Source organism: Delphinapterus leucas, chromosome 10 (genome assembly GCF_059928025.1).
Source record: "Delphinapterus leucas isolate spDelLeu-1000000601 "Yukka" chromosome 10, BTC_Dleu_Yukka2, whole genome shotgun sequence".
In the NCBI taxonomy this organism is placed as follows: Eukaryota; Metazoa; Chordata; class Mammalia; order Artiodactyla; family Monodontidae; genus Delphinapterus; species Delphinapterus leucas.
In genome coordinates this window covers 65,410,241-65,427,901 of record NC_143138.1, presented here as the reverse complement: position 1 = coordinate 65,427,901, position 17,661 = coordinate 65,410,241, and the positions used below count along the sequence as shown (strand labels likewise).

The following is a 17,661-nucleotide window of genomic DNA, read 5'->3' as shown; positions in this document are numbered from 1 at the left end:
GGCCTTAGTGAAACAGGAGAGAAGGAGGCAGGGCACAACCTTCGAAAGAATGACATAGCCCGAGGACATGACATAAACTGATTAGAGCCAAATGGGTCCAAGATGGAGGGCAAGTCAACTTCCACTGGACCTTGAGCCTCTGCATACGCTCACTGTAACACAGCAGCAAGCTAAATGACACACCCACAGGCGCCATGACAGTTCCAAGACCCACCAAAAGGATCAAAAAGTGGTCCCCACCCTTTCCTGAAATAGCTGGAATATTCCTCCCACTCATTAGCCTATGAAATTACCCACCCCTATAAAAACTGACAACCCCATAGTCTGGTGCCTTTCTCACCTTCTGAGATGGCCCACGCTCTTGTCCGTGGAGTGTTTCTCTCTAAATAAATCCACTTATTACCTATCACTGTGTCTCTCACTGAATTCTTTCTGCGATGAGACATCAAGAACCTGAGCTTCATTAAGTCCTGAAACCAGGTGTGTGATCTCAGTTGGAAGACTGTGGGTTTTGGCCGGCTGCATGGGTTCAAGTCCCAATCAGGGTTTTGGGCCGGGTTCGAGTCCTGGCCGCATGTCCCATTCTGGATTTAGGCTGGGTTTGAGTCCCGGCACGTGGGTTCAAGTCCCAATCTGAGGTGCACGGTTTCACATGGTTTCATTAGCACACACCCATAGCCTTGTGGGGCATCTGCAGACCCTAAGCAGCAGAGGGGATCTCAGTGAAGCAGCCTTGCTGAGGCACAGAATTGACTGTGGGGAAGTCTTTTCCTCTACAGGCCTTTTAGACATCAGAGGCAAAACAATTATTTGGCCCTTTACTATGATTTTTAGCTGGTTCGACAGGCCAGGGGCTTTAAGTCACAATTAAGTTCCACATATGCTAAGAACACAAGTGTGTAAGCTCCGAACTTTAGTACCAGCCTAGCAGGCAGCATGGAAAGGTTGTCCCAGATTCCATCCCTTATGTTCTCAGCCATACTCAAGGCCAAAGGACAAAATTGGAGGAACGCATGCATTTTTTTCCTACATGGATTAAGGGTCACTCCCTGCCTGATGGTCTGTTTTTCAAAAACTCTGGCCGTGGTTTTACAGTTCTGAGATTTACACTGCAGCTTCAATTGTAAAAGAGTGGTAGGTTTTATTTATAACAAAAAAGAAACAGTGCCCTGTTACCACCAAAACATGCCATCTTCTTAGACTAAAGTAGAAAAAACATTCAATGAGATGACCACAGCCACAGAAGTTGAAAAGATAATGAGAAAAACCTAGGCCTGAACATTGTCTCAAAGAATCACATATGTTCAGGAAGAAAGGCAGAGCTTTAGAAACCTGCCCTATCAGATTAGGAGCAGTGCAAGAATGAAAACAATGGAAGAGATATTTTCTTAAGAGAAAGTTGACATCTTGGAAAACAGCTGAGAGGCAAATTGCATTTCCTCCCCACCATCCACAGTCCAGCAAAGGGCCAGCCCTATGGGTCTTCCTTCTCTCCAACAATAAAATGTTAGAAACTCAATGAGCCTTCTGGAAAGGAGTACAGGAACAGTAGAGAGAAAAACCCTCAAAGAGAAGTGCCTAAAAGCAATGCTACTCCTCACCTGACACATTCAGAAGATGAGGACAGTATCTTGAGGAAAACATAGCAAAGGTCTTGATTCTCACTGGGTCCCTGGAAGAACAAACTTCAGGACAGCAGATTCAGGTAAAAAAAAAACCTGCTGAGAATGAGTCTCAACTGAAACATGCCGGATAAAGGAACTCCACCCCCCAGCCCCCCACAGGAGACAGGTGTCCTGGGCATGAGCAACTCCACAGCAGAAGGCAGTGGCCCCTGAGGACTGCTCACAGGGGGCTAGTGAAGCTGTGTCATTAGAGCCCACCCTCAAGGCGGTCCTGGGGTGCCAGAAACACAGGACCCAAAGGGGAAATGGTATTAAGTAATTTAAATATGCTGGATGAAAAAGAAAGACATCTCAAAAATCTCAAAGAAGACCTGGTTGGGGCTGCTGCTACTACTGTAAATTAACACTGCACGAAGGCAGCACTGTCTTAAATACCACTATCTAGAGACAAGACTAGACACAGGTAGATGTCCCTCTGGATAGAATGAACGTAAGTCATAATTAACCTCTTAATGGGTGATTCTCCCAACTGAGTTCAGACTTACAAGTTCAGAGTCATAACTAGTATAGAATTACTTCAGTCCCAGCAAAACTGAATCAAGAATTTTCCAGCTTATTCACCTTCCCACAGATATAACTGAGTATCTTTTGACAGGTTTCTAGGGACAAAATTTTCCCTGCTATATCTGCTAGGGGCTGGGGAGTAATTTTGTGAATGTGAGGGAATGCTGTGATAATTTTATAGGTCCTGTCAACTATTTAGATTTTGTTGTTGCTGTTGTTTTAAGTGAGGCTTATAAGAGACTAGGTATTGAACTTGGGTAGCACACGGTTAGAAGGCAGGTGCATTAGGTTCTCACACTAAGTTATATTCTTCAACAGTTCCATCAGTATAAAGTTGACATTTAGTCTCCACCTGCCTGCCGTTCCTCTATTTCCGTTAGTTATGAGCCCCGGTTTAGAAAAAGGGTGTTATTTATTGAGTCTCCCCCTAAAATCACATCTGCCCGTACTTTCATAACATAGGCTTACTCTTGAGGATGGTCAAAGCAACTATAAAATATGGAACTAAAACCTTCTACAGTGTGTGTAAGACAGACAGACACAAAGGTGAATTAATGGCCATGGCCTAAAAATCAGCAAAATCTCTATAGCCCAAAGGTATGTAAATGAAGATCAAGGTGGGAAACAAAGTTGGACCCTGTGCATTTGGGAAAAAAGGCTAAAACTAAATGTTAGGTTAGTGGGACTTGGTAAGTTTACTCTCATCCTCTGAAGGCAGCAATGGACATGTGCCTTCTTCACCAGCCAGACAGGTAAGAAATGGACTCTCCCAAAGACACCTTGTGGAAACAAGCTGCCAGAACCACAGACCCTCCTTCCAACATTCCAGGAGTGCAACACATGTACATGCAGGCACAAAATCAGTTTTAAAAAATGTTTTTTAATTGATGACATTTATAGTTTGTTTTCACTCTTCTCAAATTCAGTGATTCTCTCCAAGAAAAAAAAAGTACCACCCTTATTCAACCTGCCACACTGTCCCTTCTCCATACCCACTGTCATCACCCTCTCCATACATTATACAACACACCACGAATACCCTCAGTTCTCATCCCCTCACCCTGGACTGCTTCAGTGGACTCCATGGTAACCCCACCCCACACCCTACCCCAAATTCCTTAGCGACATGTTCAAGGGCCTTATGACTAGTTTCCCTCATGCTCTATGTACACCTGCTTTCCAACCAAGAATCCTCCCTCACCACCCCCATATTAGCTATGCTCCTTCGCATCCACATATCCCTCTGTGCTCAAAGACTTTTTAAAACATCTTTATTGGAGTATACTTGCTTTACAATGGTTAGTTTCTGCTTTATAACAAAGTGAATCGGTTATACATATACATATGTCCCCATACCTCTTCCCTCTTGCGTCTCCCTCCCTCCCATCCTCCCTATCCCACCCCTCTAGGTGGTCACAAAGCACCGAGCTGATCTCCCTGTGCTATGCGGCTGCTTCCCACTAGCTATCTATTTTACGTTTGGTAGTGTATATATGTCCATGCCACTCTCTCACTTTGTCCCAGCTTACCGTTCCCCCTCCCCGTATCCTCAAATCCATTTTCTAGTAGGTCTGCGTCTTTATTCTCATCTTGCCCCTAGGTTCTTCATGACCATTTTTTTTGGGGGGGGGGATTCTATATATATGTGTTAGCATACAGTATTTGTTTTTCTCTTTCTGACTTAACTTCACTCTATATGACAGACTCTAGGTCCATCCACCTCACTACAAATAACTCAATTTTGTTTCTTTTTATGGTTGAGTAATATTCCATTGTATATATGTGCCACATCTTCTTTATCCGTTCACCTGTTGATGGACACTTAGGTTGCTTCCATGTCCTGGCTATTGTAAACAGAGCTGCAATGAACATTTTGGTGCATGACTCTTTTTGAATTATGGTTTTCTCAGGGTATATGCCCAGTAGTGGGATTGCTGGGTCGTATGGTGGTTCTATTTTGAGTTTTTTAAGGAACCTCCATGCTGTTCTCCATAGTGGATGTATCAATTTACATTCCCACCAACAGTGCAAGAAGATTCAATGGCTGCCTCTGAACTTGCGATTCAGCGCACACAAGTTTTTTGTCTCCCGCGTCCCTCCGACAAATACTGGGCACCAACCATGTGCCAGGCACTACCCCAAACAGAGAATAAAAGAGAGATCGAGTGGGGCCAGGCCCACTCCGGCGGCCCCGCTGGCGCGCATGTTCACTGACGGGCTGCCACCTTGAAACGCCCATCCTGTCCTCTCTGAGCCACCTCCCCGAGCAGGGCCACAGGCCTGGCCCTCCCTTCCGCCTGGGGGCGCCCGAGCCAGGCTCGGAAGAACAGCTACCGCCCGGCATAGCTTCTTCTCCTCGTCCAGTCCGGGCCAAGTGCGGGAGAGACGCAAGGGCCACCAGAAGGCGGGCCTTCCTGCTGCAGGGCCTCCTGGATTGGGGGGCACTCCGCCTCACCGGGCAAGGACCCTGAGGCAGGCTGCCCGGCCGAATGCCTGAAGGACCCCGCTTGTACCGAAGGCTAGCTATCGCAGTGCCTGGTGGCCGGCCTGCGCGGCGGGAGGATCAGGTGACTCGGACCCGAACTCCACCACACTGGGGCTCCGAATAGCTCAGAATCTAGCGTGGCCTTAGGCCTCGGTACAAGCGGCCTGGGTCGCGCAGCTGCAGGCCCAGAGAAATGGAAGAGCAGGGTGGGGAAGAGGGCGGTGTCTAGAGCTGAGGCTGTGAGTCTGGGGGGCGGGGCTTCAGGTGTTGGAAGCAGAAAGCCGAGTTGACGGGTTGCAGGTCTCCGACACGCTTGGGAGGATGAGAGGCATGGCTGGCGCCTTCCAGGAAGCAGACTAGGCGCCTCTGTTGTGGGGGCAAACGCCCAGGCAATTTCTAAAATTTATAATTCTCTAATCGAGTGACTTTTATGTTGAGCAAGTTTCTCGACCTGTTAACATTTGTTGTAAACCAAGGTCCAAGACAGGCATAACTTAGCTGGCATTAGGAAAGGAACCATATCCTCCGCTGGATAGCCCCTAGCATTCTGGTCTTGGAATAGCTGAATCAGATTCATTCATTGATTCATTCAACAAATACTGTTGAGAACCATCTATGTGCTAGGCACTCTGCATAAGTACAGAGGATACGATGGTGAGCAAAACAGATCCCTGCTTTCATAGAGCTGACCTTCTAGTTGGGAAGAGCTAACTAAAGAAAACGTGAAAGAAGCCATGAGAATGTATAACAGGGGAAGTGAACTAAGATCTAGTGGGTGAGTAGGAGGTAACCAGAGGAAGCACTTTCTGGACTGTGAAAACTTCTCAGGCAAAGGCTGTCAGGCCAGAATGTCTTGGAGCTGTAAGGCCCGTGAGGCTGGAGCAAAAGCAACTTAAGGAGTGTGGAGTTCCAGATGAGGCTAGAGAGGTATGCAGGGATAAGATCATGCAAAGCCTAGTAGGACATGATAAGGCTTTGGGGTTTTATCATAAAAGCAGGGTACACTTTGAAGGGTTAAGGAGGGAAATGATATGACTAGATTTGCATTTTTAGTTCACTGTGGCTGCTATGTGGAGAACAGATTGTAGAGGGTAGCAAGAGTAGAAACTGGGAGACCACTGAAGAGGCTGTTGCAGAAGTCCAGAGGGGGTTGATGATGTCTTGGACTGTGGTGGTGGCAGTTGAGAAGGAGAGAATTGTACGGATTTGAGATACACTGGCTAGGTAAAATTGCCAGAACTCAGTGATATCATGGATATGGAGGGTGAGGAAGGGGAGGTGCCAAGGGTGTCGCTCCCTAGATATATGGCAAAGATTCTGCTCGCTTTTGGGTTACTCACCACCTGGGATGTTAGGGAAACTGGGTTGGCTGATCTTGTACTGGTTAGACTGTGCTTAGCTTTGTGGATTGAGTGGAGCATCAAGCTGAATGCTGTAGAAGGGACATGAATAGGAGAGACCTTGGCACAGTTTCTCCGTTTGGGCCAGACCCTAGCACTGTTTTTTTTTTTTTTTTCTTTGCGGTACGCGGGCCTCTCACTGTTGTGGCCCCTCCCGTTGCGGAGCACAGGCTCCGGACGCGCAGGCTCAGCGGCCATGGCTCACGGGCCTAGCCGCTCCGCGGAATGTGGGATCTTCCCGGACTGGGGCACGAACCCGTGTCCCCTGCATCGGCAGGTGGACTCTCAACCACTGCGCCACCAGGGAAGCCCCCTAGCACTGCTTTTAATGTGATTGTCAGGCTACTTTCGGGCTAAGAATAAAGAGACAGTTGTCCAGACTCTGTCCCTATGTGTTCATGGAAGCCTTCTCTGTATTTGTTGGCAAATTTAGGGGTTCCACCAGATAATCTTTGAGACCTTAGTCCTGCAGAGATGATCAATTTCTTACATGTAAATAGAATTTCAAAGTTGGAAGAGATCTCAAGTTTTCTTAGTCCAGTTTATAAAATACTTTTATGTTCTTTATATCATCTTCACAATTATTTATTGAGCTCTTACACCATCATGATTAGACAGTAGAAATAGTGTCTTGTTCTTTTCTCTGAAGATGAATAGAATAAGACTGTATAGGTTCATTTAGTCAATAAAATTGATTAAGCACCTTTGTGCCAGGCAGTTTTAGCTGCTTCAGATACAAAATGATTACAACTTGTCTTTGACCTTGGAGTTGCATGTCTGCAAACCCTGCCATTGAGGACAGCTGAGTGTATTAAAGGGTTTGATTTGGGCGTGATAGATCCTGACTTATCTGTAAGATTAGATAAGAAATGGTATGTATCCAGCAGACTTTTTGGGGGGTATCCTGGCAAGATCCCAATTCTTGTCTATCCAATCTTCAAATTCTATAATTGATGGGAGGGCACTGTGGGAACAGTTATTGTACCCTTGTGGCTGCTCTTTAGGAATGTAAATTGTAAATCCTCTGTAAAACACAAAAGAAAGGAAGGGACAGGAGTATCGCCAGAGACAGGTCATGTTTAAACTTGAACTTCTGAATGGGTCACTCTTTCGCAGGTTTACAGTTGCACTAACCAGATTATGTGCTCCACTGGGCAACCTGAATGGCCCCTCTACCACTCCCTTCCCTCAGCCCCATGAACCCAAATGGGCAAATTAAATACTAAGTAACTGTCGTGTGCTTTATCAGTGTCGGAGTGAGAGCCCTAGTTGACTTGCAAAACTGCTCGGCTCCAGAATAGGAAGGGTGGGGAGTGTAGCACTGACGGGTCTCTTATCTGACTCTCTGATGGCAGGAGGGAGATGACCTCGATATTACGGAGCCCTCAGGCTCTCCAGCTTACTCTGGCTCTGATCAAGCCTGATGCAGTTGCTCACCCACTGATTCTGGAGGTAAGAACAAGTCCTAAGCCTCTACTGTATGTCGGAGGCATTGCTTTTGTTTCAGGTGCCATAGGGCCATTTGCGAAGACTGACAACACAGTCCTGTGCTAGATGGTGTGGAGGCAAAGTTAGAAGCCATGACTCTGACCATAAGGAGATTAAAAATCTACTGGAGGGCTTCCCTGGTGGCGCAGTGGTTGAGAATCTGCCTGCCAGTGCACGGGACACGGGTTCGAGCCCTGGTCCGGGAAGATCCCACATGCCGCGGAGCAACTGGGCCCGTGAGCCACAACTATTGAGCCTGCGTGTCTGGAGCCTGTGCTCCGCAACAAGAGAGGCCGCGATTAGTGAGTGGCCCCCGCTTGCCACAACTAGAGAAAGCCCTCACACAGAAACGAAGACCCAACACAGCCAAAAATAAATATACATTAAAAATCTACTGGAGAATTGGGACAGATATAAAATATAAGAAAGGATCCAATACAATAATAAAAACCAAACCTCAAGACAATGTACGTATATTAGTTCTCTACTAATGTGTAACAAACTACCACAAACTTAGCAGCTTAAAACAACACTCATTATCTCACAGTTCTAGAATTTAGAGGTCCAGTAGGTTTGGCTGAGGGCTGGGTTCTCTCAGAGTTTCACAAAGCCAAATTCCAGGTATCGGCTGACTGGGCCCTATCTAAAGGGTCTGGGGAAGAATCCACTTTGATACTCATTCAGGTTGGCAGAATTTGGTTTCTGTGGTTATAGGACTGAGATAGACCCCCATGTCCTTGCCGGCCTTCAGGTGGGGCCTACCATTTTTAGAGTCCACTCACATTCCTCATCACATGGCTCACTCCATCTTCAAGACAGCAACAGGGCGTCTCTTTTCTTCTGACCCACCAATGGGAAAGACCCTCAAGTCCTAGGCTCTGAAGGGTCCTCAGGGTTCTTTTGGTCTGCCTGGGTCTCCCATTCACTCAAATGGTCCCTCTGACTTTTATCTTTGGGGTGGTGTTTATCCAGGCAGTTCATCAGCAGATTCTGAGCAACAAGTTCCTTATTGTACGAATGAGAGAACTTCTGTGGAGAAAGGAAGATTGCCAGAAGTTTTACCAAGAGCATGAAGGTAGGACCAACAGTCCTCTTGAGTGGGAGGCTTCTCTATCACAAGAGAGATTTTACCTGGCCACACAATGTCAGGCTCTCTCTGACCTGCGAACCGTAAAATTGCAGCCAGTCTTCTAAAATCTTGGTTTATACACAAACTTTTCATGATTATCAGTATTTTTAAAATGTTTTCTAGGAGGGTTCTACGTCATGGTCCCAACAAGTAACTTAGTTTTATGTCCTGATACTGTCACTAGTTACCAATTTACTCTGTCAGACATTGTCCAAAGGCTCATGATTTCTTTTAATTCCCCAGCAACCCCATGAAGTAGGTATTGTTATGTCCCCAGCACACAAATTAGAAAACTAAATTAGGGAAGTTAATGATTTACCCGAAACTACACAGGTTGCAAGTTGGAGAGCCTGGATTCAGACCCAGGTATGTCAGACGCCAAGGTCCTTGTTCTTTTCTCTAAAACAGTTTTTATCATTCCAAATAGGGAGTCAGAAGTATAAAAAGTTCTCTTGGCACCAGTGTCTTGATGAAGGTACTCTCTTTGCAGGGCGTTTTTTCTATCAGCGGCTGGTGGAGTTCATGGCCAGGTATTTCTCATTTTGGTTATAACATCTTCATCCACTGAGACTTATTTCCCCTGCCCCCTAAATAGATTTGTTAATTTTATTTGCCACTCTTTAAACTTGTAACCAGTGTCAAGTGTCTGAAGAAACATGGGCTTGGGCCAACACTGACCTTGTGGCCACTTGTCCCATGGTAGTTAACTGCTCCAGGAGCTGTAGAAGAGTATTGTTGAATGCTACCTAGCAACTCTTCTGATCCCTGTGGCCTTTCTTGATCATCCGCAGTGGCCTTCCATCACCTTCTATTAGAAGCAGTATTGGCACTCAACTAGAAAGGCAAGGAGACTCTCAGGATGTCCAGTGTGCCTTTATTTGTGCTCTACTCATGGTATGCCCTCCTGGACCCGATAGCCAGATTCCTGACATGTGCTCCATTTGTTCACAGTGGGCCAATCCGAGCCTACATCCTCGCCCACAAGGATGCCATCCAGCTCTGGAGGACAGTGATGGGACCCACCAGAGTGTTTCGAGCACGCCACGTGGCCCCAGATTCAATTCGTGGGAGTTTCGGCCTCACTGACACCCGTAATACAACCCATGGCTCAGGTGAGTCTGCCTCCTGTGTCCACTGTATTTAATAAGCGAAGCTGGTTTGAGCTTGGTGGGCAGGCATATGGTGGGGTTGAGAGCCAGGTCCCTCAGTGAGCTTTCTTCCCAGTTGTGTTTCTGGCCCTTTGTGGCCACCTCAGCAGATGCGGCCCCAGGACTTAGGGGCAGGAGAAGTATAGGCTCTGGTTTCTGCACCTGATTATGATTGCCTCTTGCCTCCATCCTAAACTCCCTATGAGAACCCCTTCTCTTTTTTACCTCCCCTTACAGACTCTGTGGTTTCAGCCAGTAGAGAGATCGCAGCCTTCTTTCCCGACTTCAGTGAACAGCGCTGGTATGAGGAAGAGGAGCCCCAGTTGCGCTGTGGCCCTGTGCGCTACAATCCAGAGGGAGGCATCCACTTTGCAGCTGGAACAGGAGGCCCAGGGCCAACCTGACGCAGGCCTGTTGGTCTGTGAAGAGTGATGGCGTTGCCCAGCCTTTTCTCGCAGACCTCTGGTCCAGAGCATTCTCCTAGGACCAGGGAGGCCTGGGGCTCATTGTGCCATCTCTGCTGGGCACCGCCACCTGCATAAGAGCCTAGCTCCTCACTGCTACCTCTTCTAGAATCTAACTCTCTATCTACCTCTTCTCTGGAATGTTCATGGGTGGTTCAGAGGAATGATGGCTCCTTTTTTTCTGAGAACTGTTCATCCTTTTTCAAGGAGGGGCTTGCCTAACTGACTTGCCTGAAAAATGCAGTGACCGTATTAGCAACATTTGGTCTATTTTCCTTAATAAAAGTCAGTATTCTACTGAATCCTGCAGGCTGAGAGCACTACTCTATGTACTGTCTCTCTATCCCTAACTGGAATAATTAAATCTGTCCTGAAGTCAAGTTTCTGGTCTATGCTAAGTAAAGAGAGAATTGTGGGACTTGCCTAGTAGCGCAGTGGTTAAGAATCCGCCTGCTAACGCAGGGGACACAGGTTCGAACCCTGGTGCGGGAAGATCCCACATGCTGCGGAGCAACTAAGCCCATGCGCCACAATTACTGAGCCTGTGCTCTAGAGCCCGCGGGCCACAACTACTGAGCTCACATGCCACAACTACTGAAGCCCACGCGCCTAGAGCCTGTGCTCTACAACAAGATGAAGCCACCACAATGAGAAGCCTGTGCACTGCAACGAAGAGTAGCCCCCGCTCGCTGCAACTAGAGAAAGCCTGCGCACAGCAACGAAGACCCAGCGCAGCCAAAAATAAATAAATAAAATAAATTAATTTTTAAAAAAAAGGGAGAATCGTGAAGAAATCTCCCAGGAGGTTCACACACAGTGTGCAGCTTATGTAGTGCATGAGGCACCCAGTGACGGAGCTGACTGTGGGCTCAAATCCATGCTGTGCACCTGGCACAGGGCTGCATCCTGGAAGAAGGGGCACCTTTCGTTTGAACAAAAGTATGTCTGCCCAGTAGAGGCATATTGTCATGACTCACTTTTTTTTCTGATTTGCACAAAGCCACTAAAGCTAGCCATGTCTCTGCTGTAGCTGAGGATGACAGTTATCTATTGCTGCATGACAAATCACCTCAAGATTTTGTGGCTTAAAACAATGACTTAGAGACGTCACTGGTGGTCCAGTGGTTAAGAATCCGCCATCCAATGCAGGGGAGATGGGTTCGATCCCTGGTCGGGGAACTAAGATCCCACATGCCATGCAGCAATTAAGCCCGCGCACCCCAACTACTGAGCCCATGCGCCACAACTAGAGAGCCCACGTGCCACAAACTACAGAGCCCACGTGCTCTGGAGCCCGCGCTCCACAACTACAGAGCCCACGCACAACTAGAGAGAAGCCCATGCGCTATAACAAAGAGCCCGCGTGCCGCAGTGAAAGATCCCATGTGCCACAACTAAGACCTGACACAGCCAAAAATAAATAAATAAATAAATATTAAAAAACAATAACAACGATTCATTCTTATGTGTCTGTGGATTGGCTGGGTGATTCTGCTGGGCTCACTGGGACTCACTCACATGGCTGCATTCAGCATTTGGGTCCAACGTGGTCTTTCATCCTGGGCTGCTTCATAGCATGGTTGTTTCAAGGTTCCAAGAGAGCAGGCCCCCATTCACAAGCTCATCACGCTTCTGCTTGTGTCATGTTTGCTGATATCCCATTGACAAAGGCCAAGTCACATGGCCAAGCCCAGAGTCCACACATAGGGCATGGACAGTGGGAGGTGTGAATCATTGGGGGCCATCACCATGACAATCTACAAACTGAAAGTAGTGAGGAGCCTTGAATTTATATAGAACTTATGAAAACAAATACTTGCACAAGCCAACAAAGGAGATGAAGAAATAGCCAGAGAAGGAAGGAAAAAACCGAGGGTGTGTGGATCAGGAAAGTCAAGAGAAGAGAGTGTTTAGATAATGAAGCAATGTTGAATGCTGTTGAGAAGTCCAGAATAATGAAGCCCTTAAAGTACCCCCTAAGTATGGCAGCATGGAGATCGCTGTGACCTTGGCAAGAGCGGCAGCTCTGGAGTGGTAGGGAGCTTACTTTGTGTGGAAGACAGTGGGTTGAAGCATTTATACTGTCATACTACCTGTGGGTTTAGAGTGGGATACCTAGGAGTCTTAGAGAAGCTTCTTACAACTGAATCTGTAAGTGTATGTCTACATATGCTCCCATCTTCTTCTATCTTCCTGTTACAACACAGGATGGGTCCTGCTTCCTATTAAGCCAGTCCTTCCATGTTGCTCTGAATCCCATCTCCTTGCTTTTTTGGTTGTCTAGTCTTTTACTGCACTTTTACCCTTCTCCACTGAGTCCTTCGCCTTTGAATTCAAACATGTTTTGGTGTCTCCCATTTTTCAAAATCATTTTAACCTCATTTTCCCCTTTGGCTACCTGTTTCTTCATCTCTGTACAGACAAGTCCATATCAGTTGTCTGCACTGACAGGCTCACCCCCATTTTCTCAGCAGCCCATTACGGTATGGCGTGCACACTCACCATTCGAGAGGAGACTGGTTGGTTTCTTTTTCTTCTTCTTTTTAAATATCTATCTATCTAGGCTGTGCCGGGTCTTAGTTGTGGCATGTGGAATCTTTAGTCGTAGCATGCAGGACCTTTTTAGTTGCAACATGTGGGATATTTTAGTTGCAGCATTCTCCCCCGCAAAGCTAAACAAAGGCCAGCTGAAAACACCAGGCAAACTGACAAGAGAGACTGATCAGGAGCCCCAGCTATCGGTAAGCAGCCAGAAGAAGCACTCTCCTTCCCTCCATTTTTCGTATCTAATCCTTAAAGCTCTGTAGCTGTGAATATTTCTTGCTCCACGTGCCCCTCAGTCCCCACTTATATGGCCACTGTAGAGACATCCTTGGTGACTGAGTAGAGTTGAAGTGACTAGAGATTTAAGTGAAGGGAATGGATGTGACTGGCAAACAGAGTGCACAGAGTGGAGGGGAGGCAGGAGAATGCTGGGACTGAAACAATCCAGCATGTGGTGGTGAAGTACCCTACAAAAGGCTGAGGGTGATCACAGAAGCTGGAAAACAGTTGAAGGAGTGTGGGGAGAGGATAGGAATAAGAAAAAGGTAATCAAATTCTGCTGAGGCTGCAAGAGAAATGAAGACTGAGCAAAAAGGGGAATTAAAAAAATATTATTGCTGGGCTCCAGCAACAGTGTCCACTAAATGGTGGGTACAGAAAAGAGTGGAGAGGACTGAGAAGTGTTTGGGATGAAAGAGTGAATAAATGGCGATTACTTCCAAGTCTGTTAAGAGATACAGTAGATGGAAAGAAAATGGGATTAGAAGAGAATTTTTCAGAATAGTAATAATTTGAACATGCTTAAATGCTAAGGAAGTAGAGTCGTTAGAGACGGATTGGTTTACAATAAATATAATTTAGAATCATTAAAATTCCTGAGAAGCAGGAGGGACTAGGACGCAAACACACTTTAGAGGAAAAGGTCAATTTTGGAATTAAAGATAGCTCCTCCTTCACTATAGGAGAGAGGCATAGGAATGCTTGCATGTTTCATTGTGGGGATGTTGGCTCTTTCTTCAGCAGTATCTCTTTCATTTGTCAAACAGGAGTCAAAGCCATCTATTGAAAGTGAGGGGAAAGATGAAATTCATAAAGCATGAAAAGGTTTGAAATAATACTTATGAAGCATGGGAAAGGGAACTGACTCATGAGACATAGGATTACGAGGCATTTCTGAGGGCAAATTAAGAACTCTGTGACCCTGTATTTGGAATATGAGTTGCATGCCTTGTCATGTGTTGTGGTGAGTTGCAGCCATGAAATGTGCAATTGGTGGAATCATCCAAGATCAGGGATTTCATGAGCAGGCTTGGTGAAAGATCAAAGGGACAAGGAATATTTAGTCTTAGCAAGTAAATAGTTGAAACAATCATCCAAGGATTAAACTGGACACAAAAAACAAATGGACAGAGAGGACAATGGAGGATTCCCACTTGGTGGCAAACCTGTGTGCACAAGAAGATATGAATGAACAGGTCGGCAGTTTGGAGATTGTGGTTGGGGTGAGGGTGTTCTGAGTTATTTGAAAGGTAGAATGTGCGGGTGAACACAGTGTTTCCTCTCAAGTTGTTTGGAAAGGAGGTGCAGGGATTAGAAGCTGGAGCTTTGGTGACAGATCGGAATTCAAATCCTGGTTCTATCACTTTCTAGCTATGTGACTTTAGCTATATTTGTCTCCACTCAATTCAGGTGTTAAATGAGAAAGTCATACTTAACTTTCAGAGTTACTGTGAGGATTAAACTAACTCATGCACATAAGGTCAAAAACCCAAGATCTCAATAAATGACAATTTAAATGATCTCTTCTTCTCTTTCTTTGGATTTCAGATAGAAAGAGTTAAGTTAATCACACTTCTCAGTGTATGACTTAATCTCACACTATTTTCCTTTGTCTATTTTAGCACATTTAATTACTGACAATGTTTTTGACAAGACTGTACAGTTAAAAGTGGCTTTCTCATATATAAACTTAGGTAATGCATAGAGATAGCTGATAGATTATGATTAGGGTAGGACACAATTCTAGTTACCACTTTACCAAGAGCAGTTGAAACCAAATGAAATCACGTAAGTTGATCTCACACTCTTTATGCTGAGGTTAAAGTAAGCATTCTTGTCCCCTGTAGGGAATGTGGAACACAGAAACGGCACCATGGCCAAAGTACACGACTGATTTCTTATGAAAGTGACTGTAATATTAGTCTAGCAGAAATAGAACTTTGATTCATTGAACCCATTAACAAAATAAAATAGGCCCTTTGACAGCTCAGACAGAAACCCAGCTCAGTGGAGTACAAAGCTAGGATTCAGGGTTGGAGGACCAAGACTGCCTGAGTCTCTCACAGTGAGAAGCCTGGATGACTGAGGAAGAAGGTTTCCGAAGGAGCAGAGGGCAGGGTAGGGCAGGGAGGGTGTGTGGCTCAAATGAGCTGGGCTGGAGGCTTAAGGAAACATGTTAGTGAGTTAAATCAAGAGTGATGGGGCTTCCCTGGTGGCGCAGTGGTTGAGAGTCCGCCTGCCGATGCAGGGGACGCGGGTTCGTGCCCTGGTCCAGGAAGATCCCGCATGCCGCGGAGCGGCTGGGCCCGTGAGCCATGGCCGCTGAGCCTGCGCATCCGGAGCCTGTTGCTCTGCAACAGAAGAGGCCACAACAGTGAAAGGCCCGCGTACAAAAAAAAAAAAAGAGTGATGGAAGTTGAGAAATTCCAGCAGTTTTCCCCCTAGAAATAGAAGCCACAATCCTCATGTGATTGAGTCCCTCTGAAAAGCATGTTATATATAAACCTCTGTAGTCCAAAGTTTTCTCACAAACAGAGATAAGTCTCTTCCATGTGGGCATCAAGAGCTACACACTTATTTGGGGTCCTGGGAGTAACTGGCTCCTCCTGTCTCTCTCAGAGCATTTTGCATAAGCAGGTGGGCTGGGGGGGGTTGGTCATCTAGTTAGTGGTTTAAGATTTTTAACTCACAGGTCTGGGAACTGTGGACAAGATGAGACTTTCATGGAATCTTTCTCCTCTTTCAGCTTTGCCTGTCGCTACAAAGGTACTATTATGGAAGACTGGGTGGTAACTGGGTTACTGGCAGTGTAGCCACAGTTGAGTGGTCTTTTTTTTCTCCTGAACTAACAGCATAGCAGGAAATGAGGGCTTATATGTAGCTAGTTTATTTTGGGAAGTGATCTCAGAAAATAAGAGTGGAGGCACTGGGAGAGTAAAACAGCGAAGAGAAAGCCAACCCAAGAAAGGGGTACTGAGGTGGTCACCACTGTGGACAACTGGCCTCTTATCTAGCTGGAAGTCCTCTCCCTCCCATCAGAGACCAAGAAGCTGGGGACCTGCCCACTGGTTTCCATCATCCATTGGTAAGCATTTCCACAGGAAGAATGAACTCCCCTGCAGGTCCAAATCTGCGTATTGCCAGAAAGGCTTCCTGCACCACATCAGTCGAGAAGCTCCTGGGAGGAACACAAGAGAAATGGACTTAAGGAGCTCTCTGATTTCACCTGGGTTCAGCAATAGCCATGGTAAGGATGTGGCCAAGAGATGGAGTATAGAAGTTGTCCAAGGCCGTCCTTCCCTGTTCATGCTTTGGTCTACGTGTAGCTCAGCATATCCCAGAGCCAGGCAAGATGCTGGTGAGCCACAATCTCTATTTAAGACTCAACATAAGCCGATTAGTGGGGAACCCCCCCGCCATTTCCCACTACTGCAACTAGACATGAGGTCATAACTGATTCTTATTATCTCCATCCTTTACCAACCATATTATAATTCCTCTCCCCAGAGTCAGCACTTATGGGTCTAAGATGCTTGTATACTGGGGAAACACAGACCTTTATCTCTAAAGCGTCTGATCCCTTACATGTTTCACCCTGATGTAAGGGTTGACTGCTGTGAGGGTCCACTGAAGGTTATCCCTGGGTATGAAGCACATCAGAGAATCCCCTGGGATCAGATGTACTCTTCCCTTCCCCTTGGGGAGAAGCAATGTCAGCAACTCATGATGATCAAGGTTGATTGCTTACATATGATAGCTCTTCGTTTTCCTCGTGGTCCACCACCATGACAAGCCCCAAATGACCCAGTTAGTCATAGCATTATTTCAGTGTATGCTTCCTGTGATGCTCCTTGGCTAAAGGATCTCCCCCTTTCCTCCTCCATGCCCCTCCCACCCCCAGTAACAAGGAAAGGGCCTTTCTAGGCACAGAAAGCACAAATTTTTGCCAGGTGCTATTTCTGCAGTGCCCTATCACAGAGGTTTCCACCTTGGAAACCTTCAGTATGCCACCTTGGAATCCTTATTCCTGAATACCAAGCTGAATCCAAGTACCACCCCTTATTAGTTGTGTGAACATGGGCAAATTATCTACATTTCTGATTTCTTCACCTACAAAAGACTGGTTGTTCTTGTTACCAACATCATATATTTGGATTTTTTCCTTGTCTCTCTTCTTTACTTGTGGACAATCCACCATGAGTCCTAAGCAAACCTCTAAATGTTCTTTTGGCAATGAGGATGTGATGCTGTGATAAAGACATGGCTTTCTGGAAGAAGGGCAAAGGATCCCATAGGCCAGTTCCAGGGATATGGTACTGGGATCTATCAGAAAATGTTCTTGCCCAGTGGGGCCCCACTGTCCTACCTCTTGATAAAAATTTATAGGCTGACTGGTGAGAGGTAGGATTGTAACAAGCCCCTAGATGTGGCCTTGACTGTTGCTTACTTTCTTCCAGGAGACAAGGGAAGAATGCTCTGACAATGGGACAGATAGCTCTGCAGTCAAGCTGAAAGGTGATCCTTAGCCAAGTGGT

At 46.3% G+C, this 17,661-nt stretch overlaps 1 protein-coding gene and 1 long non-coding RNA gene across 3 annotated transcripts in view; one reads left to right on the top strand and one right to left on the bottom strand.

Moving 5' to 3' along the window:
- Window positions 1–17,661, bottom strand: part of LOC111174438 (uncharacterized) — a 97,098-nt gene that overhangs the window by 45,317 nt on the left and 34,120 nt on the right. The window lies entirely within an intron of this gene.
- Window positions 3,572–11,079, top strand: NME6 (NME/NM23 nucleoside diphosphate kinase 6). Of its 2 annotated transcripts, XM_022573272.3 has the most exons (6): window positions 4,663–4,756; window positions 7,430–7,526; window positions 8,535–8,637; window positions 9,182–9,221; window positions 9,643–9,803; window positions 10,077–11,079. In XM_022573272.3, the coding sequence occupies exons 2-6, from the start codon at window positions 7,437–7,439 to the stop codon at window positions 10,241–10,243; spliced, it is 561 nt and encodes a 186-aa protein (XP_022428980.1). In that variant the 5' UTR covers window positions 4,663–4,756; window positions 7,430–7,436; the 3' UTR covers window positions 10,244–11,079. The 2 variants fall into 2 exon arrangements, with proteins under 2 accessions (XP_030618277.2, XP_022428980.1); XM_030762417.2 differs by lacking the exon at window positions 7,430–7,526 and having other exon boundaries at window positions 3,572–4,756.